Source organism: Staurois parvus, unplaced genomic scaffold (genome assembly GCF_062004578.1).
Source record: "Staurois parvus isolate SC_StPar_1 unplaced genomic scaffold, SC_StPar_1.0 ptg000449l, whole genome shotgun sequence".
Taxonomy (NCBI): Eukaryota; Metazoa; Chordata; class Amphibia; order Anura; family Ranidae; genus Staurois; species Staurois parvus.
Window position 1 is genome coordinate 2,186,139 of NW_028318245.1, and position 17,298 is coordinate 2,203,436.

A 17,298-nucleotide genomic window follows, 5' to 3' on the forward strand; every position below is an offset into this window, starting at 1 on the left:
GAGTTAGAAATAAAGTCAAGCGTGAATGAGCTCTTAAACCTCTCTCCTTATACAACCTGTCCCCTCCCCCACCCCCCCTGTCATCACCTGTTCCATCTGCAAATCTATGTATCCCATCCAAAACACATCCAAAATGCACTGGAACACACAAAAAACGCATCCAAAATGCAGTGGAACACATCAAAAACGCATCCAAAATGCTCTGGAACACGCTAAACATGCATCAAAAAAGTGCATGCAAAAACACATCTGGAACACATCTAGACTGTTTCTATAGTGTGCACTGGCCAGCACAGCAAAGAAATGCAATGCCCTCTGCAGATGTGCACAGGTACCTCCACATGTCTAGTAAACACAGATGCATTCACAGCCACCAAAACGCATGGCACCACACTACTGTGCGGTTACGTGCAACACACTACAATAACATGCCTGCAGTATTTCTGCATGTTCCCACACGTTAGGCAGCCCATTGAAATTAATGAGCTTAAGGAAAAAAAATTAAAAAATGCCCCATTCACACAGGTCCTCCATCCTGTACAGCATGAATGAGGGGGTTGTTCATGTGACTGGAGCCACATGTTACACTATGGGGACACAGCAGCTGTATGAACACAGGTTGTCATCTGACAGGTGTGAAGGTGTGGGGAAGTGGCCCTGAATGCTCACTGTCTGTGTTCAGGGCTGTATACCTGCACCCATATGCTTGTCAAATTATGACCTGCAGCATTTCCATTGTGTAACATAGGTTGCCTGCAAACGGCGATAGCCACAAAAACAAACCACTGATTCCCACTCTACAGGCCACAGCACCCATGTGAATGAGCCCCAAGACCTCAATTACACACAGCTTTATGAACTCAGTACAGTTTTATCATTTAGATTTCACAGGAATATGGTTGGGATTATGTCCATTAATAATGTTTTTAGTGTATTTTTACCATAAATATAATTTGAATATTTTCTCTGGTGGTGGGGGGCTGTCAGGTATGCTGTACGGGCCCCCATGATATCTAACAGTAGCCCTGGGTGTATGCTTGTGTCTGTGCCACCTGTATAATTAGGAAGAACCTTGAACCTCTGCTATGTACCTCAATGGATCTAGGAATTGGACATGTTTTCAACTGAAAATACAATTATTAGTAATGTTTCCCCTGCAAATGAGGATCAGCTCCTCGGTGGAGAACAGTGATCTCGCCATGTCCAGATGTGGTCTGGAATTCCACAAAAGAACAATTAACAAAACTAAAAAATAGACTTGCAAATTACCACTAAACTCTCCTAACTACACTCCCATCCACTAACACTCCCCACTATCACTTCCGGGTGTGTGCAAACGTCCTTCAGCTAACGTCATGGCGTATTTCCGGTATGACAGCTGCTCTAACACCTCCAACAGCGTTCGTGGAGTTTATTTGTGCACCATAGCAATTTTACATGCGGTTCCATTTTGTATATGACATTCGCAAATATATGTTTGCAGTTCTATTGTGGATTTGGCGAATGTATGCTTGCAGCTCTACTGTGTATATGACATTGGTGAATGTATGTTTGCAGCTCTACTGTGTATATGACATTGGTGAATGTATGCTTGCAGCTCTACTGTGTATATGACATTGGCAAATATATATTTGCCAGTAAAGGCCCAAAGTCAACATAAATTGGGGGCCCAATTTATTACTGTTAAGAGGATTGTAGAAAAAGAATAGCTAGCTGGACATTGAACATGACCTATTCATTGGTACATAACATGTCTTGGTGCAAAAGGGGGCTTTTGGCTTGTTAGTTTGGACATACTTGCATATGTGCACTCTAACAAGGAAGATTTGGGCATATTATATAGCTAGCAAAAAAGTAAGTGTTAGGGGTGCTAGTACATTTATTTATTTCAGATACTTATATAGTGCTGTCAATCTATGCTGCGCTTTACATATATATATGTGGTAAATTCACATCAGACCCAAACCCTCAAGGGGCGTACTAAGGTCCCTAACTTACATTCATACATATACTAGGGCCAATTTTGACAGGATCCAATTAACCTACCAGCATGTCTTTAAAGTGTGGGAGGAAACAGGCACAGGGAGAACATGCAAACGCCAGGCAGGAGGTGCCATGGTTGGGATTCGAACCAACGACTCTAGTACTGTCAGGTGGAAGTGCTAACCATTTAGCCACTGTGCTACATTCAACTAGAACAGGCATGTCCAAAGTCCGGCCCACGGGCCAATTGCGGCCCGCGTTCCGGACTGAAACGGCCCCACAGGTGAGCTACCCAAATATATAACTTACGGCCCCCGGTAGTGATTCCCTGAAAGCTACTGAGGACTCCAGCGATCTCTTGACATCATCAGCTGGCGCAGGAAGGAGAGCCCAAATCTTGCGACGTCCGAGATCTCGTGAGATTTGGGCTTTCCTTCTCTGTGTGCCCGCTGATGACGTCAATTCCCGCTCGACAGATCCCTGGAGTCCTCAGTGGCGTTCGCAGAATCACTAGTGGAGGGCCGTAAGTTATATATTGGGCAGCTCATCTGTGGGGTCCAGAACGTGGGCCGAGGGATCCCAGGTGGTGCGCAGGGAATTACTACTGGGGCTACCATTTACCATTATTTACTATGTCCGCAGTCTCTGGTCATCTCCTGTACCGTGTCCGCAGTCTCTGGTCATCTCCTGTACCATGTCCGCAGTCTCTGGTCATCTCCTGTACCATGTCCGCAGTCTCTGGTCATCTCCTGTAACGTGTCTGCAGTCTCTGGTCATCTCCTGTACCGTGTCCGCAGTCTCTGGTCATCTCCTGTACCGTGTCTGCAGTCTCTGGTCATCTCCTGCACTGTGTCCGCAGTCTCTGGTCATCTCCTGTACTGTTTCCTCAGTCTCTGGTCATCCCCTGTACTGTGTCCGCAGTCCCTGGTCATCTCCTGTACTGTGTCCGCAGTCCCTGGTCATCTCCTGTACTGTGTCCGCAGTCTCCGGTCATCTCCTGTACCGTGTCCGCAGTCTCCGGTCATCTCCTGTACCGTGTCCGCAGTCTCCGGTCATCTCCTGTACCGTGTCCGCAGTCTCCGGTCATCTCCTGTACCGTGTCCGCAGTCTCCGGTCATCTCCTGTACCGTGTCCGCAGACTCTGGTCATCCCCTGTACCGTGTCCGCAGACTCTGGTCATCCCCTGTACTATGTCCGCAGTCTCTGGTCATCCCCTGTACTATGTCCGCAGTCTCTGGTCATCTCCTGTACTGTGTCCGCAGTCTCTGGTCATCTCCTGTACTGTGTCCGCAGTCTCTGGTCATCTCCTGTACTGTGTCCGCAGTCTCTGGTCATCTCCTGTACTGTGTCCGCAGTCTCTGGTCATCTCCTGTACTGTGTCCGCAGACTCTGGTCATCCCCTGTACTATGTCCGCAGTCTCTGGTCATCCCCTGTACTATGTCCGCAGTCTCTGGTCATCTCCTGTACTGTGTCCGCAGTCTCTGGTCATCTCCTGTACTGTGTCCGCAGTCTCTGGTCATCTCCTGTACTGTGTCCGCAGTCTCTGGTCATCTCCTGTACTATGTCTGCAGTCCATTGGTTCAGAATTTTTTTTTCCTGTTTTTCGCCTCTAAAACCTAGGTGCGTCTTATGGTCAGGTGCGTCTTATGGAGCGAAAAATACGGTATCGGTGCTCGCTTGTCCCCCCCCTCCTGACCTGCCGGGCTGCATGCTCGGATAAGGGTCTGTTATGGATTTTGGGGGGGACTCCACGCTGTTTTTTCTTTAATTTCTGCGTGGAGTTACCCCTTAATATCCATACGAGACCTGAAGGGCTTGGTATAGATGGGAGGGGGGACCCCACGCAGTTTTTTTATTGCAGACCTTTATTTTTACATTCAGCTGTCAAAATAAATATTATCTAGACCTTCGAAATAAGTAAAATCATTACAGAAATAATTATAAAGGATAAGAAACAAAAATAGAATCACTAGAACTAAGGAAATCAAATTAGAATACATAAAGATATGCCGAGTGCTGTTTATTAAACACAGTAGATGCGACCGAGTGCCGGCTGTCAGAGGAATCCACAGTGAGATTTACTATTGAACAGTGGCTAAAAAGCAAACGCCCACAGAGGACGTCTAAAATGTGTTCTGCACATGCTCAGTTATATCGGACAAATAAGCTGCACAAGCGTCTAGTTCTTCACTGTGTCGACTTGCTTAAAAAAAACTATTTTTAACACATTTTACATTTTTTTGGAAATAGCAGATATTGTTTAAGTGAAGTCCTGATATTTGGCAAAGCAAATTTCAATGTGAACATGTCTCTGCAGTGATTTTTCATGGTGTTAGATGTGCCTCTTAGCAAGTCTGCTTTGTGAGTCTGATTCCTGGTCTGTGTCTGGTTAGTAAATTCGATTTGGCGTCTACTTGTTGACGCTTCTCTTTAGTAAATCTCTTTGCAGTGTAAAAGTAGACGGTCGCCACTAGAAAATAGACGTTCGCCCACGGAAATGCGCCCAGGCACAATAGTAAATCAGGGCCTCCGTGTCAACAAGAAACCACCAATGGAGGACTCTCCATGAACTGGTCACATGCCAATCACCAACCATCGAAGATGATTTTATTAACCCCTCCCCCTCCAGAGGATTCCCCCCCCCCCTTCCTGACCGGGCCATTTTTTGCGTTACGGCGCTGCTTTACTTTCCCTGACGATTGCGCTGTCGTGCAACGCCGCACCCAAATTAAAGTTATGTCCTATTGTCCCCACGAGTTGAGCTTTCTTTCGGCGGTTTTCGATCGCCTGTGCGGTTTTAATTCTTTGCGCTATAAAAAAACAAGTCCGACAATTTTGAGAAGAAAAAACATTTTGGATTTTTGAAACGGATTAAAAACGTCCGGTAAAAAAAAAATGTAAAAAAATCAAATTTCGTCATAAATTTCAGTCAAAATGTATCCCGCTCTGTGTCTTTGCTAAAAAAAAAAATCCCGATACGTGGAAATTTCTTTTTACGTGAAAGTTGTATCGTCTACAAATGGCGGGATAGATACTGGGATTTATTTGTTTTATATATATATATATATTAGTAATGGTGGCGATCAGCGACTTATAGCGGGACTGCGGCGGGCATTCTGACACTGGACGGGAACTGACTTGGTGTCACTGACATCTCCAGTGACCCCAATACTGTGATCAGTGCTAATAAAAAGCGCTGACACTGTACTAATGGCACTGGGCAAGAAGGGGTTAACATCTGGGGGAGGAACTAACTTGGTGTCACTGACATCCCCAGTGACACCAATACAGTGATCAGCGTTTATAAAAAGCGCTGACACTGTACTAATGGCACTGGGCAGGAAGGGGTTAACATCTGGGGGAGGAACTAACTTGGTGTCACTGACATCCCCAGTGACACCAATACAGTGATCAGTGCTAATGGCACTGGGCAGGAAGGGGTTAACATCTGGGGTTAGGAACTAACTTGGTGTCACTGACATCCCCAGTGACACCAATACAGTGATCAGTGCTAATGGCACTGGGCAGGAAGGGGTTAACATCTGGGGGGGGGGGGGGGAGTAGGGCTGTACATAGACGGGCCGTTTATCAGCCGAATTGTTGCTCGTTGCTGCCACCAATGCTTATGAAAAACTGCCGTTTTTCGTGGCTTTTCCAGCATAACCGATAAAAAGAAACGAGAAGATCTGTGAAAAACGGCCGACGGCATTGCCCCACTGACGGCGTGAATGTCGGCCGATTATGCGTTCGGACGAAAATTTGGCCGATAAACGACCCGTCTATGGCCTGCATAACTTGGTGTCACTGATATCCCCAGTGACACCAATACAGTGATCGGTGTTTATAAAAAGCACTGACACTGTACTAATGGCACTGGGCAGGAAGGGATTAACATTTGGGGGGGGGGGGGGGGAACCTAACTAACTTGGTGTCACTGGCACCCCCAGTGACACCAATACAGTGATCAGTGTTAATAAACAGCGCCGACACTGTACTAATGGCACTGGGCAGGACGGGGTTAACATCTGGGGACATCAAAGGGTTAACTGTGTGCTGGGAGACATGCTACTGTGCAGAGAGATACAAAGCAGCATGTCTTCGTTGACAGGGGAGAGACCCGTGTTGTTTACATACAGACCTCTCCCCTGTCAGTGTTCCTTACCGATCGCTGGGTGCCGATGGGGAATCTCCTTCCGGGACTTGGTGATCGACAGCTGTAGCTGCCAATGGTAGTGCGGGCAGGGCGGTGCACGTGTCAGTGTGCGCACGCGTGCCCCCTACCCGTAAATACAAATTCACGTATATATTTGTGATTTCCACCCTGCAGCAGTTCTGCTCTAGGTTGGCGGGGAACCAGTTAAAAAAAAAAAAATAGGGCGTCGAGAATCAGTTTTATGGTGTTGCACGAATTCTCCTTCTTTCTCGGTGAAACGTTTCCCACACTCTGAACACGGATAGAGATCCTCAACTCCCTAATCCTTTTACAAAAAAAAATGGACTCGGAGCAGAATTTTTTTTTCAGGTTTATTTTAGAAAAATGAAAGTAACCGATTGACAAAAGATAAAAACCTAAAGTGGACGGACAGAAAACCTTCTACAACTGGAGAAATGACACCAAATGATTTATACATCGGCTGGACCAATGAAAGCCCAGATCCTTCAGTCAAGCACAAAAAGAAAAAAAAAAAGAGAAACGATGTGCAGCAGCCAATAGAATGTATGAAAAGGTCCATCGATAGATGACAAGTCTTTGTTGGGTTGGATGTTTTCCTGCACTTTCTTGTCATTGCTTGTCTGATGCCCGCACACGTGTAGGGATGTACGTGTATTGCCATAATAGTCAGTATGTTACCCATCTCTGCTGCCCACCTCCTTCTCACAGTTTCCACAATGGGTGTAAAACATTTCCCACACTCTTCTTTCCTGGAGCCTAGGTAAGGCATTCTTTCCAAAAACAACATTTCCCACACTCTGGAGAAACCAGTCTCCTTTCCTGGAGCCTAGGCAAGGCTTTCTTTCCAAGTAAAACATTTCCCTCACTCTGGAGATACCAGTGCCTCCTTTCCTGGAGCTTAGGCAGGGCTTTCTTCCCAACTAAAAAATTTCCGACACTCTGAAGATACAAATGTCTCCTTTCCTGGACCCTAGGCAAGGCTTTCTTTGAAGTAAAACATTTCCCACACTCTGAAGATACAAATGTCTCCTTTCCTAGAGCCTAGGCAAGGCTTTCTTTCCAAGTAAAACATTTCCCACACTCTGGAGATACAAATGTCTCCTTTCCTGGAGCCTAGGCAAGGCTTTCTTTTCAAGTAAAACATTTCCCACACTATGGAGATACCAGTGCCTCCTTTCCTGCAGCTTAGGCAGGGCTTTCTTCCCAACTAAAAAATTTCCCACACTCTGGAGATACAAATGGCTCCTTTCCTGGAGCCTAAACAAGGCTGTGAAACATTTCCCACATGACTAAGGTCTGTTTACAATCTCAGTGAAACATTTCCCACACTCTGGACATACAGTCAGGTCCATAAATATTAGGACATCAACACAATTCTAACATTTTTGGCTCTATACACCACCACAATGGATTTGAAATGAAACGAACAAGATGTGCTTTAACTGCAGACTGTCAGCTTTAATTTGAGGGTATTTACATCCAAATCAGGTGAACGGTGTAGGAATTACAACAGTTTGCATATGTGCCTCCCACTTGTTAAGGGACCAAAAGTAATGGGACAGAATAATAATCATAAATCAAACTTTCACTGTTTAATACTTGGTTGCAAATCCTTTGCAGTCAATTACAGCCTGAAGTCTGGAACGCATAGACATCACCAGACGCTGGGTTTCATCCCTGGTGATGCTCTGCCAGGCCTCTACTGCAACTGTCTTCAGTTCCTGCTTGTTCTTGGGGCATTTTCCCTTCAGTTTTGTCTTCAGCAAGTGAAATGCATGCTCAATCGGATTCAGGTCAGGTGATTGACTTGACCATTGCATAACATTCCACTTCTTTCCCTTAAAAAACTCTTTGGTTGCTTTTGCAGTATGCTTTGGGTCATTGTCCATCTGCACTGTGAAGCGGCGTCCAATGAGTTCTGAAGCATCTGGCTGAATATGAGCAGATAATATTGCCCGAAACACTTCAGAATTCATCCTGCTGCTTTTGTCAGCAGTCACATCATCAATAAATACAAGAGAACCAGTTCCATTGGCAGCCATACATGCCCACGCCATGACACTACCACCACCATGCTTCACTGATGAGGTGGTATACTTAGGATCATGAGCAGTTCCTTTCCTTCTCCATACTCTTCTCTTCCCATCACTCTGGTACAAGTTGATCTTGGTCTCATCTGTCCATAGGATGTTGTTCCAGAACTGTGAAGGCTTTTTTACATGTCGTTTGGCAAACTCTAATCTGGCCATGGAACAGCTGAGAAGCCAATTGTCCCATTACTTTTGGTCCCTTAACAAGTGGGAGGCACATATGCAAACTGTTGTAATTCCTACACCATTCACCTGATTTGGATGTAAATACCCTCAAATTAAAGCTGACAGTCTGCAGTTAAAGCACATCTTGTTTGTTTCATTTCAAATCCATTGTGGTGGTGTACAGAGCCAAAAATTTTAGAATTGTGTAAATGTCCCAATATTTATGGACCTGACTGTAACTAAGATCAGTTTGTTTTGTGAAATTATTCTTTCTCACTGAAACATTTCCCGCACTTTGGACATGACTAAGGTCTATCTGCTGTGTGAAAGTTCTGGTGTCTCTGAAGTTGTTCTTTCTCAGTGAAACATTTCCCACACTCTGAACATGGATAGGGACGCTCATCTCTGTGACTTCTCTGGTGTCTAAGAAGGCTGGACCTCTGACTAAAACATTTTCCGCACTTTGGGCATAAAAAAGGGCGCTCGCCCGTGTGAATTCTCTGGTGTGTAAGAAGGCTACCTTTTGCAGTGAAACATTTCCCGCACTCTGAACATGAATAGGGTCGCTCACCAGTGTGAATTTTGGAGTGTGTGAGAAGGCTTCCTTTTGTAGTGAAACACTTCCCGCACTCTGAACATGAATAAGGACACCCGGCAGTATGAGTTTTCTGGTGCGCACGAAGGTCTCCTTTCTTGGCGAAACATTTCCCGCACTCAGAACACGAATAGGGATTCTCGACTATGTGAATTCTCTGATGTTTATGAAGTTTTTCTACCCGAATAAAACATTCCCCACACTCCGCACACGGATAAGGACGTTCCCCGGTGTGAATTCTTTGGTGTACTTGAAGTACTTTTTTGTCAGTGAAACCTTTCCCGCACTCTGCACATGAAAAGGGACGCTCGCCAGTGTGACATCTCTGGTGTGTAAGAAGGTTTACTTTCTGACTGAAACATTTCCCGCACTCCAGGCAGGAAAAGGGACGCTCGCCTGTGTGAGTTTTCTGATGTGTATCAAGTTTACTTTTTTGAATAAAGCATTTCCCGCACTCTGGACATGAATAGGGACGCTCGCCTGTGTGAGTTCTTTGGTGAACAAGAAGTTTTCCTTTTCGAATAAAGCATTTCCCGCACTCTGGGCATGAATAAGGACGCTCACCCGTGTGAATTCTCTGGTGTGTAAGAAGGTCTCCTTTCTGAATAAAACATTTCCCGCACTCTGGGCATGAATAAGGACGCTCACCCGTGTGAATTTTCTGGTGTGTAAGGAGGTTTCCTTTCTCAGTAAAACATTTCCCACACTCTGAACAGGAATAAGGACGCTCGCCTGTGTGAGTTCGGTGATGTCTAAGAAGGTCCCCGCTTTTAGAGAAAGATTTCCCGCACACCAAACATGGCAAGGAACGCTGTCCTGTGGAAACTCTTTCATGGCTGAGGGGAAATTCCTTGGAATTAGATGGATCTGCTGATCGCTCCACACTGTGAGATCTTCCATGTGTATCTGGAGTCACAGTATGGAATTGATCGGATGATTCCGGAAGATTGGAGGGATCCGTTGATAGCTGTGTGTTCTGAGTGATGACGTCTTCTTCTGGAAAGAGCTGAGCCGTGTCATCAGATTTCACATCATAACCTGGGGATAACAGAAGACGTCCCTCAGAGATGCTCCAGGTATAGAGTCCACCTGCTGGAAAATAATTCATAAATACGTGTGTGAGGTCCTAAAGCCTTCCACTAAAATCATACATGTGTGGTCAGGACCATGACATTATATTGAGGAATGGAGATGGACCTTCCATATGGTGTCCAGTATCTCCTCCTCATTTGTTGGGAACATGACATTATATTGAGGAATGGAGATGGACCTTTCATATGGTGTCCAGTATCTCCTCCTCATTTGTTGGGAACATGACGTTATATTGAGGAATGGAGATGGACCTTTCATATGGTGTCCAGTATCTCCTCCTCATTTGTTGGGAACATGACGTTATATTGAGGAATGGAGATGGACCTTCCGTATGGTGTCCAGTATCTCCTCATTTGTTGGGAACATGACGTTATATTGAGGAATGGAGATGGACCTTTCATATGGTGTCCAGTATCTCCTCCTCATTTGTTGGGAACATGACGTTATATTGAGGAATGGAGATGGACCTTCCATATGGTGTCCAGTATCTCCTCATTTGTTGGGAACATGACGTTATATTGAGGGATGGAGATGGACCTTTCATATGGTGTCCAGTATCTCCTCCTCATTTGTTGGGAACGTGACGTTATATTGAGGAATGGAGATGGACCTTTCATATGGTGTCCAGTATCTCCTCCTCATTTGTTGGGAACGTGATGTTATATTGAGGAATGGAGATGGACCTTTCATATGGTGTACAGTATCTCCTCCTCATTTGTTGGGAACATGACGTTATCTGGACGAAAAAGATGGACCCAATGAGGAATAGTCTTGTTCTAGCTGATTTGAAGTGATTCTAATATTTGTAGGAAGATTCATTGTAGAATGTTTATCTAGCGAGTTATCGGATTGCCATTGTAGGATCAGGAAAGAATTCTTTTATCGTAAAGAAAATTGGGCCAAACTTTATGTGGCTTTTCTGCTCTTCTCTGGATCAGTTGTGGGATTTGGATTTTTTAGGTGAGTTCCATGGACATATCTTATATTTCAACCCGTGTGATAATAATGTAAATACACATTTTTATACTCATAGAAGTACAATTGAAATGTGAACTGTTTCTACATTTAGTGTTTATGACTTACTTGTGTCCATATGTAGAGAAGATTCCTCCGGTTTACTTTCCATAATCATCTCCCCCTCCTCCATAGACTGCTGATCTCCACTCACCAACGTCTCTTCTTCTTCTTCTTTAACTTCAACTTTGATGTCTTTAAGTTCTTTATCCTGAATTCCAAAGAGTAGATTTGTAAAGAAAAGAACAGGAAATTACATAGAAAAATGTCATATACAGTTAGAATACATTAAAGTTCATGGAGTTCTAGTTCCTCAGTTCCACCTACCTGATGATGGTGAGGGATGGTGTGACCTTCCTGTGTGGAATCCTGGGAATACAGAGGACAAGGACATCTCTCTGGTACATTCCCATGACTGGATCCATCTGTAGGAAACACACACACTGACTGAATCCATTGTTTCTATGTGTTTATCAGATGATGGGGGATCTAGGTGGATCCTCCGTACTGCTCTCTCCTTTACAATAAAGTCTCCTCTTACCCGGTGATGTGAGGGGCGGCTGATTGTCCATCATGACGTCCTTGTAGAGGTCCTTGTGTCCTTCTAAATACTCCCACTCCTCCATGGAGAAATAGACAGTGACACCCTGACACCTTATAGGAACCTGACACACACAATGATACAGTCACCATCCAGACACATCCCTTGTCTGTTACTGGAGAATGTCCCAGAATTCCCGGCACTGCTCACCTCTCCTGTCAGCAGATCAATGATCTTCTGGGTGACTTCTAGGATTTTCTTTCCAAAGTTTGTCTTCAGGCAGTGAGGTGGAGGCGTTGTGATGGGTGATGCCCTGTTAACATAACCGTTTGGTGTAAATGGTTCATTCGATGTTTTCTTCACTACTTTATAATCCTGTATAAAGAGAAAATGTAACAATTATCTCTACAGACTTCCCAGAATCCTCCTCGCCTCTCCGGTCAGGTCTGCGTTTTAATAGAGATAGGAGTGATGTCATGTGACCTCCCAGAATCCTCCTCACCTATCCGGTCAGGTCTGTGTTTTATTATTAGAGATGAGAGTGACGTCATGTGACCTCCCAGAATCCTCCTCACCTCTCTGGTCAGGTCTGTGTTTTATTATTAGAGATGAGAGTGACGTCATGTGACCTCCCAGAATCCTCCTCACCTCTCCAGTCAGGTCTGTGTTTTATTAATAGAGATAAGAGTGATATCATGTGACTTCCCAGAATCCACCTCACCTCTCCGGTCAGCAGGTAGATGATCTCCAGGGTGAGGTCCAATATCCTCTCAGTTACTTGGCTTTGGTCCTGGTTCATCCTTATTGATTTGGTGATCTAAACAGGACTCTCATTCCATGAACAAAAGAATAAATTGCTCAATATTTCCACTATACTGGGATGAAGAATGTCTCCACAGTGGTCCTCTATAGTACTCATAGGTTCATCTTGGACCTCTTGGTATACCATATAGCAGGCCTCATATTTCAATGATCTGAAAGAAAACCAAAGATTACCTTTTAAGAACTACTTGAACCAGGCATGTCAAATGGTTTATGGGCTCCTTGAAGCCCGTTTCCTATGGTGAGAGACCAAAGGGAACCAACAATCCTCCACCATTACACCGTGAGGTACAGAATTGCAGCATTACTTCCATCACAGCACGAGAATCAGGAGCTTCATCCATTATTCTATGTACTGTCGGGATGTTTCATTCCTTCTTCCCTGATTAGGACTTCTACCCGACCTTCCAACTGTCTGAGGGACACTTTTTAGCATGGATGGATAAAAGGTTTCGTGTAGATGAATAGTACAGCTTTTATGATGGACCACACACCAGACCAAAGAGAGGGACAACTGAGGAGGAATAAGGGACTGAACAGATCTGACTCCAAATAATGGAGCTCAACTTGAACTGTTTTTCGATCTCCTTCCTCCATATCTCCGACTCCAGAGAAGCCATGGTGCCATCATATTAATGAGAGCCGGGAATCCAAAGACAAATAAAATGGATAAATGGTTCTATATTTAGGATGTATCCGGTCTATAAACCAGAGGCTCCGGATGGACGGTTGGATAAATGGTTCTATATTTAGGACGTATCCGGTCTATAAACCAGAGGCTCTGGATGGACGGTTGGATAAATGGCTCTATATTTAGGACGTATCCGGTCTATAAACCAGAGGCTCCGGATGGACGGTTGGATAAATGGTTCTATATTTAGGATGTATCCGGTCTATAAACCAGAGGCTCTGGATGGACGGTTGGATAAATGGTTCTATATTTAGGATGTATCCGGTCTATAAACCAGAGGCTCCGGATGGACGGTTGGATAAATGGTTCTATATTTAGGATGTATCCGGTCTATAAACCAGAAAAATATCAAGGTGACTATGGAAGATGTGGGCAGACATGACGATGGAGGAAGAGGACTGACATGACGGGAGGGTTACTGGGTGTAAATACAAAATAAGATCCTATTACCTCCTCTGCTGCCAGTTCCAGCAATGTCTCCTCTCAGCTTCCTCCTGACTCGCCTCTCACCCGGAAGTTCTTGTCTGTATATGACATCACTTCCTGTCTCTGTGGTCCATTGATAACTGAGATCAGCACCTTGTGGAATATTTTAGACATTGAAGCTGGCTGCAACGCCTCCCCTATGGGATCTATGATTGTTGTTACTCCACGTCTACTTATACACTTGTTTAAAATGAAACACTTTAACAAAAATTATTGAAAGAGAAATGCAGGTTGGTTTATTAGTACTTTGACTACGTTTTAGTGCTTTCCTATTTTTGTGTATATTTTACCCCTGAGTTATATATACATTATATTGCCCGCAGTATTGGGTCTCCGGCCTTTCCACGCACATGACCTTTAATGGCCCCCCAGTCTTAGTCCGTAGGGTTCAATATTGAGTTGGCCCCGCCCTTTCAGCTATAACAGCTTCAACTCTTCTGGGAAGGCCGTCCACAAGGTTTAGGAGGGTGTCTATGGGAAGGTTGGACCATTCTTCCAGAAGCACATTTGTCAGGTCAGGCACTGATGTCGGGGGAGGAGGCCTGGCTCACAGTCTCTGCTCTAATTCATCCCAAAGGTGTTCTATGGGGTTGAGGTCAGGTCTCTGTGCAGGCCAGTCAAGTTCCTCCACCCCAAACTGGCTCCTCCATGTCTATGGACCTTGCTTTGTGCACTGGTGCGCAGTCATGTTGGGACAGGAAGGGGCCATCCCCAAACTCTTCCCACAAAGTTGGGAGCATGAAATTGTCCAAAATGTCGCCTTAACCATTAGCCGCCCGGCCTATAGCTGTTTGGCGGCATCAAAAGCGCTTTAGCTTTCCGGGTGCACGCCATTTGGCGTGCTCCCGCACATGCACAGTTTGCGCGGTTGCAGAGCCGCACAGCGGCGCAATCTGTCACCGGCCGTGTACCTCGGACACGGCCGATGACAGATCTGAGTACCGGCTCCCGTTGCTGGTACCATGTGACCAATCACAGCAGGTCACATGACAGTTGTATACAATGGATGGCTTCATTCATGCCATCCATTGTATACTAGTGCCTAGCTGTGAATGGTCACAGCAGGTCACATGCACATGTCATGTGATTAGCTGTGGCCAAATCACAGCTAAGCACAAAAAAAAAAAAAAAAAAAAAAAAAACCCGAATGAATCGATTTCATTAAGATAAATGCTTGCTTATAGCAAAATAATTCTATTGCTATAAGCCAGTGGTGGGCAACCTTTTTTTTCAACTGAGCCAAATCTCGCCAAAACCACGATTGAAATTTACTTTGAGAGCCACATTTTTAAAACTGAAAATACATCCCCCATATAGTAATTCATCCCCCATAGTAATTCATCCCCCATATAGTAATTCATCCCCCATAGTAATTCATCCCCCATATAGTAATTCATCCCCCATAGTAATTCATCCCCCATATAGTAATTCATCCCCCCTATAGTAATTCATCCCCCATATAGTAATTCATCCCCCATAGTAATTCATCCCCCATATAGTAATTCATCCCCCATAGTAATTCATCCCCCATATAGTAATTCATCCCCCTATAGTAATTCATCCCCCATATAGTAATTCATCCCCCCTATAGTAATTCATCCCCCATATAGTAATTCATCCCCCATAGTAATTCATCCCCCATATAGTAATTCATCCCCCATATAGTAATTCATCCCCCATATAGTAATTTATCCCCCATATAGTAATTCATCCCCCATATAGTAATTCATCCCCCATAGTAATTCATCCCCCATAGTAATTCATCCCCCATATAGTAATTCATCCCCCATAGTAATTTATCCCCCATATAGTAATTCATCCCCCATAGTAATTCATCCCCCATATAGTAATTCAACCCCTCATATAGTAATTCATCCCCCATAGTAATTCATCCCCCATAGTAATTCATCTCCCATATAGTAATTCATCCCCCATATAGTAATTCATCCCCCACAGTAATTCATCCCCCATATAGTAATTCATCCCCCATAGTAATTCATCCCCCATATAGTAATTCATCCCCCCTATAGTAATTCATCCCCCATATAGTAATTCATCCCCCATAGTAATTAATCCCCCATATAGTAATTCATCCCCCCTATAGTAATTCATCCCCCATATAGTAATTCATCCCCCATAGTAATTAATCCCCCATATAGTAATTCATCCCCCCTATAGTAATTCATCCCCCCTATAGTAATTCATCCCCCATAGTAATTCATCCCCCATATAGTAATTCATCCCCCCTATAGTAATTCATCCCCCCTATAGTAATTCATCCCCCCTATAGTAAGTCATTCCCCATATTGTGTCAATTCACTTACCTTTGCTCCGCGCGTTCCTCTTACCGTGTTCCCGTGCCGTTCCGGTCTTCAGGGCGGACTGTGAGAGGAGAGGAGAGAAGTTCGTCACGCTGCCCCACCTACATCCTGGCTGCCCCGCCTACATCCTGACAGCCAATGTTTGCCACGCTCCGCGGGCCGGATTAAAAGGTCCGCCGGGCCGTAGTTTGCCCATTGCTGGGCTAGCTGCAGAGTCCTGACTTTTGGGGCGGCCGCCCGAGAGGAGGGATACTGATCACTTCCCCAAAGTAGTACAATGTTATTAGAGTAACATTGTACTACTTTGGTCATAGTAAAATATGAAAAAAAAAATCTTAAAAAAAAAAATGTAATAAAAAATTTAAAATAATAAATAAAATATATATATATATATATATTCATACTGTCACCAGTCAGTGTCCCTGTTCACCGCCATGCCAGTTATATGATGACGCTGTACTGCACTGGTGACAGTATGTAAAAAAAAAATAGTGAAAATAATTTTTTTAATTTTTTCATTTTCCGAAAAATGATGACAAAAAAAATAAAACTTCAAAAAACTCGCCATTCCTCTTATGAAGTACATCGGACTGTCTACTCTGCAGAAAGGGGTCATTTGGGGGATATCTGTACCGTCCTGACATTTGGGGGGTATCTGTACCGTCCTGACATTTGGGGGGATATCTGTACCGTCCCGACATTTGGGGGATATCTGTACTGTTCTGACATTCTTGGACCTCAAGAAATTAGATTGGCTGTCAGTACTTCAGGATTGATCAATATTCAGATCTATCCCATAGTTTGTGAACTCTATAACTTTCCTACAGACTAAATAATACATCCTAATTTGGGTTATTTTCACCAAAGACATGTAGCAGAATACATCTCGGCCTAAATTTATGAAGAACAATTATTTATTTGTAAACTTTTATAACAGAAACAAAGAAAAACGTGGTTTTTTTTTCAACATTTTTGATCTTTTTTTGTTAATTTAGCAAAAAATAAAAACCCAGCGGTGATTAAATACCACCAAAAGAAAGCTCTAGTTGTGTGAAGAAAATGATAAAATTTTAGTTTGGGTACAATGTTGTATGACAGCGCAATTGTCATTCAAAGTGTAAGAGCGCTGAAACGTGAAAAATGGCCTGGGCAGGAAGGTGTAAAATTGCCCGGTATTGAAATGGTTAAGAGTTCCCTTCACTGGAACTAGGGGGCCAAGCCCAACCCCTGAAAAACAACCCCACACCATAATCCCCCCTCCACTAAACTTTACATTTGGCACAATGCAGTCAGGCAAGTACCGTTCTCCTGGTAACCACCAAA

At 44.2% G+C, this 17,298-nt stretch overlaps 2 protein-coding genes across 2 annotated transcripts in view; both read right to left on the reverse strand.

The window, feature by feature from the left end:
• Positions 1-13,281, reverse strand: part of LOC149453282 (uncharacterized) — a 70,338-nt gene extending 57,057 nt beyond the window's left edge. Inside the window, exons 1-3 of the mRNA XM_089688621.1 lie at positions 12,377-13,281; positions 11,866-12,030; positions 11,594-11,779 (exon numbers count right to left, since the gene is read on the reverse strand). Of these exons, the coding sequence (XP_089544747.1) occupies positions 11,594-11,779; positions 11,866-12,030; positions 12,377-12,454 (429 nt within the window). The 5' untranslated portion in view covers positions 12,455-13,281. The remainder of the gene's footprint in view (positions 1-11,593; positions 11,780-11,865; positions 12,031-12,376) is intronic.
• On the reverse strand, positions 8,589-11,534 carry LOC149453286 (uncharacterized). The gene is made up of 3 exons (XM_089688479.1): positions 11,442-11,534; positions 11,184-11,325; positions 8,589-10,100 (listed from the first exon to the last, which is right to left on the reverse strand). The coding sequence occupies exons 2-3, from the start codon at positions 11,245-11,247 to the stop codon at positions 8,719-8,721; spliced, it is 1,446 nt and encodes a 481-aa protein (XP_089544605.1). The 5' UTR covers positions 11,248-11,325; positions 11,442-11,534; the 3' UTR covers positions 8,589-8,718.
• Positions 13,282-17,298: the final 4,017 nt, after the last annotated feature.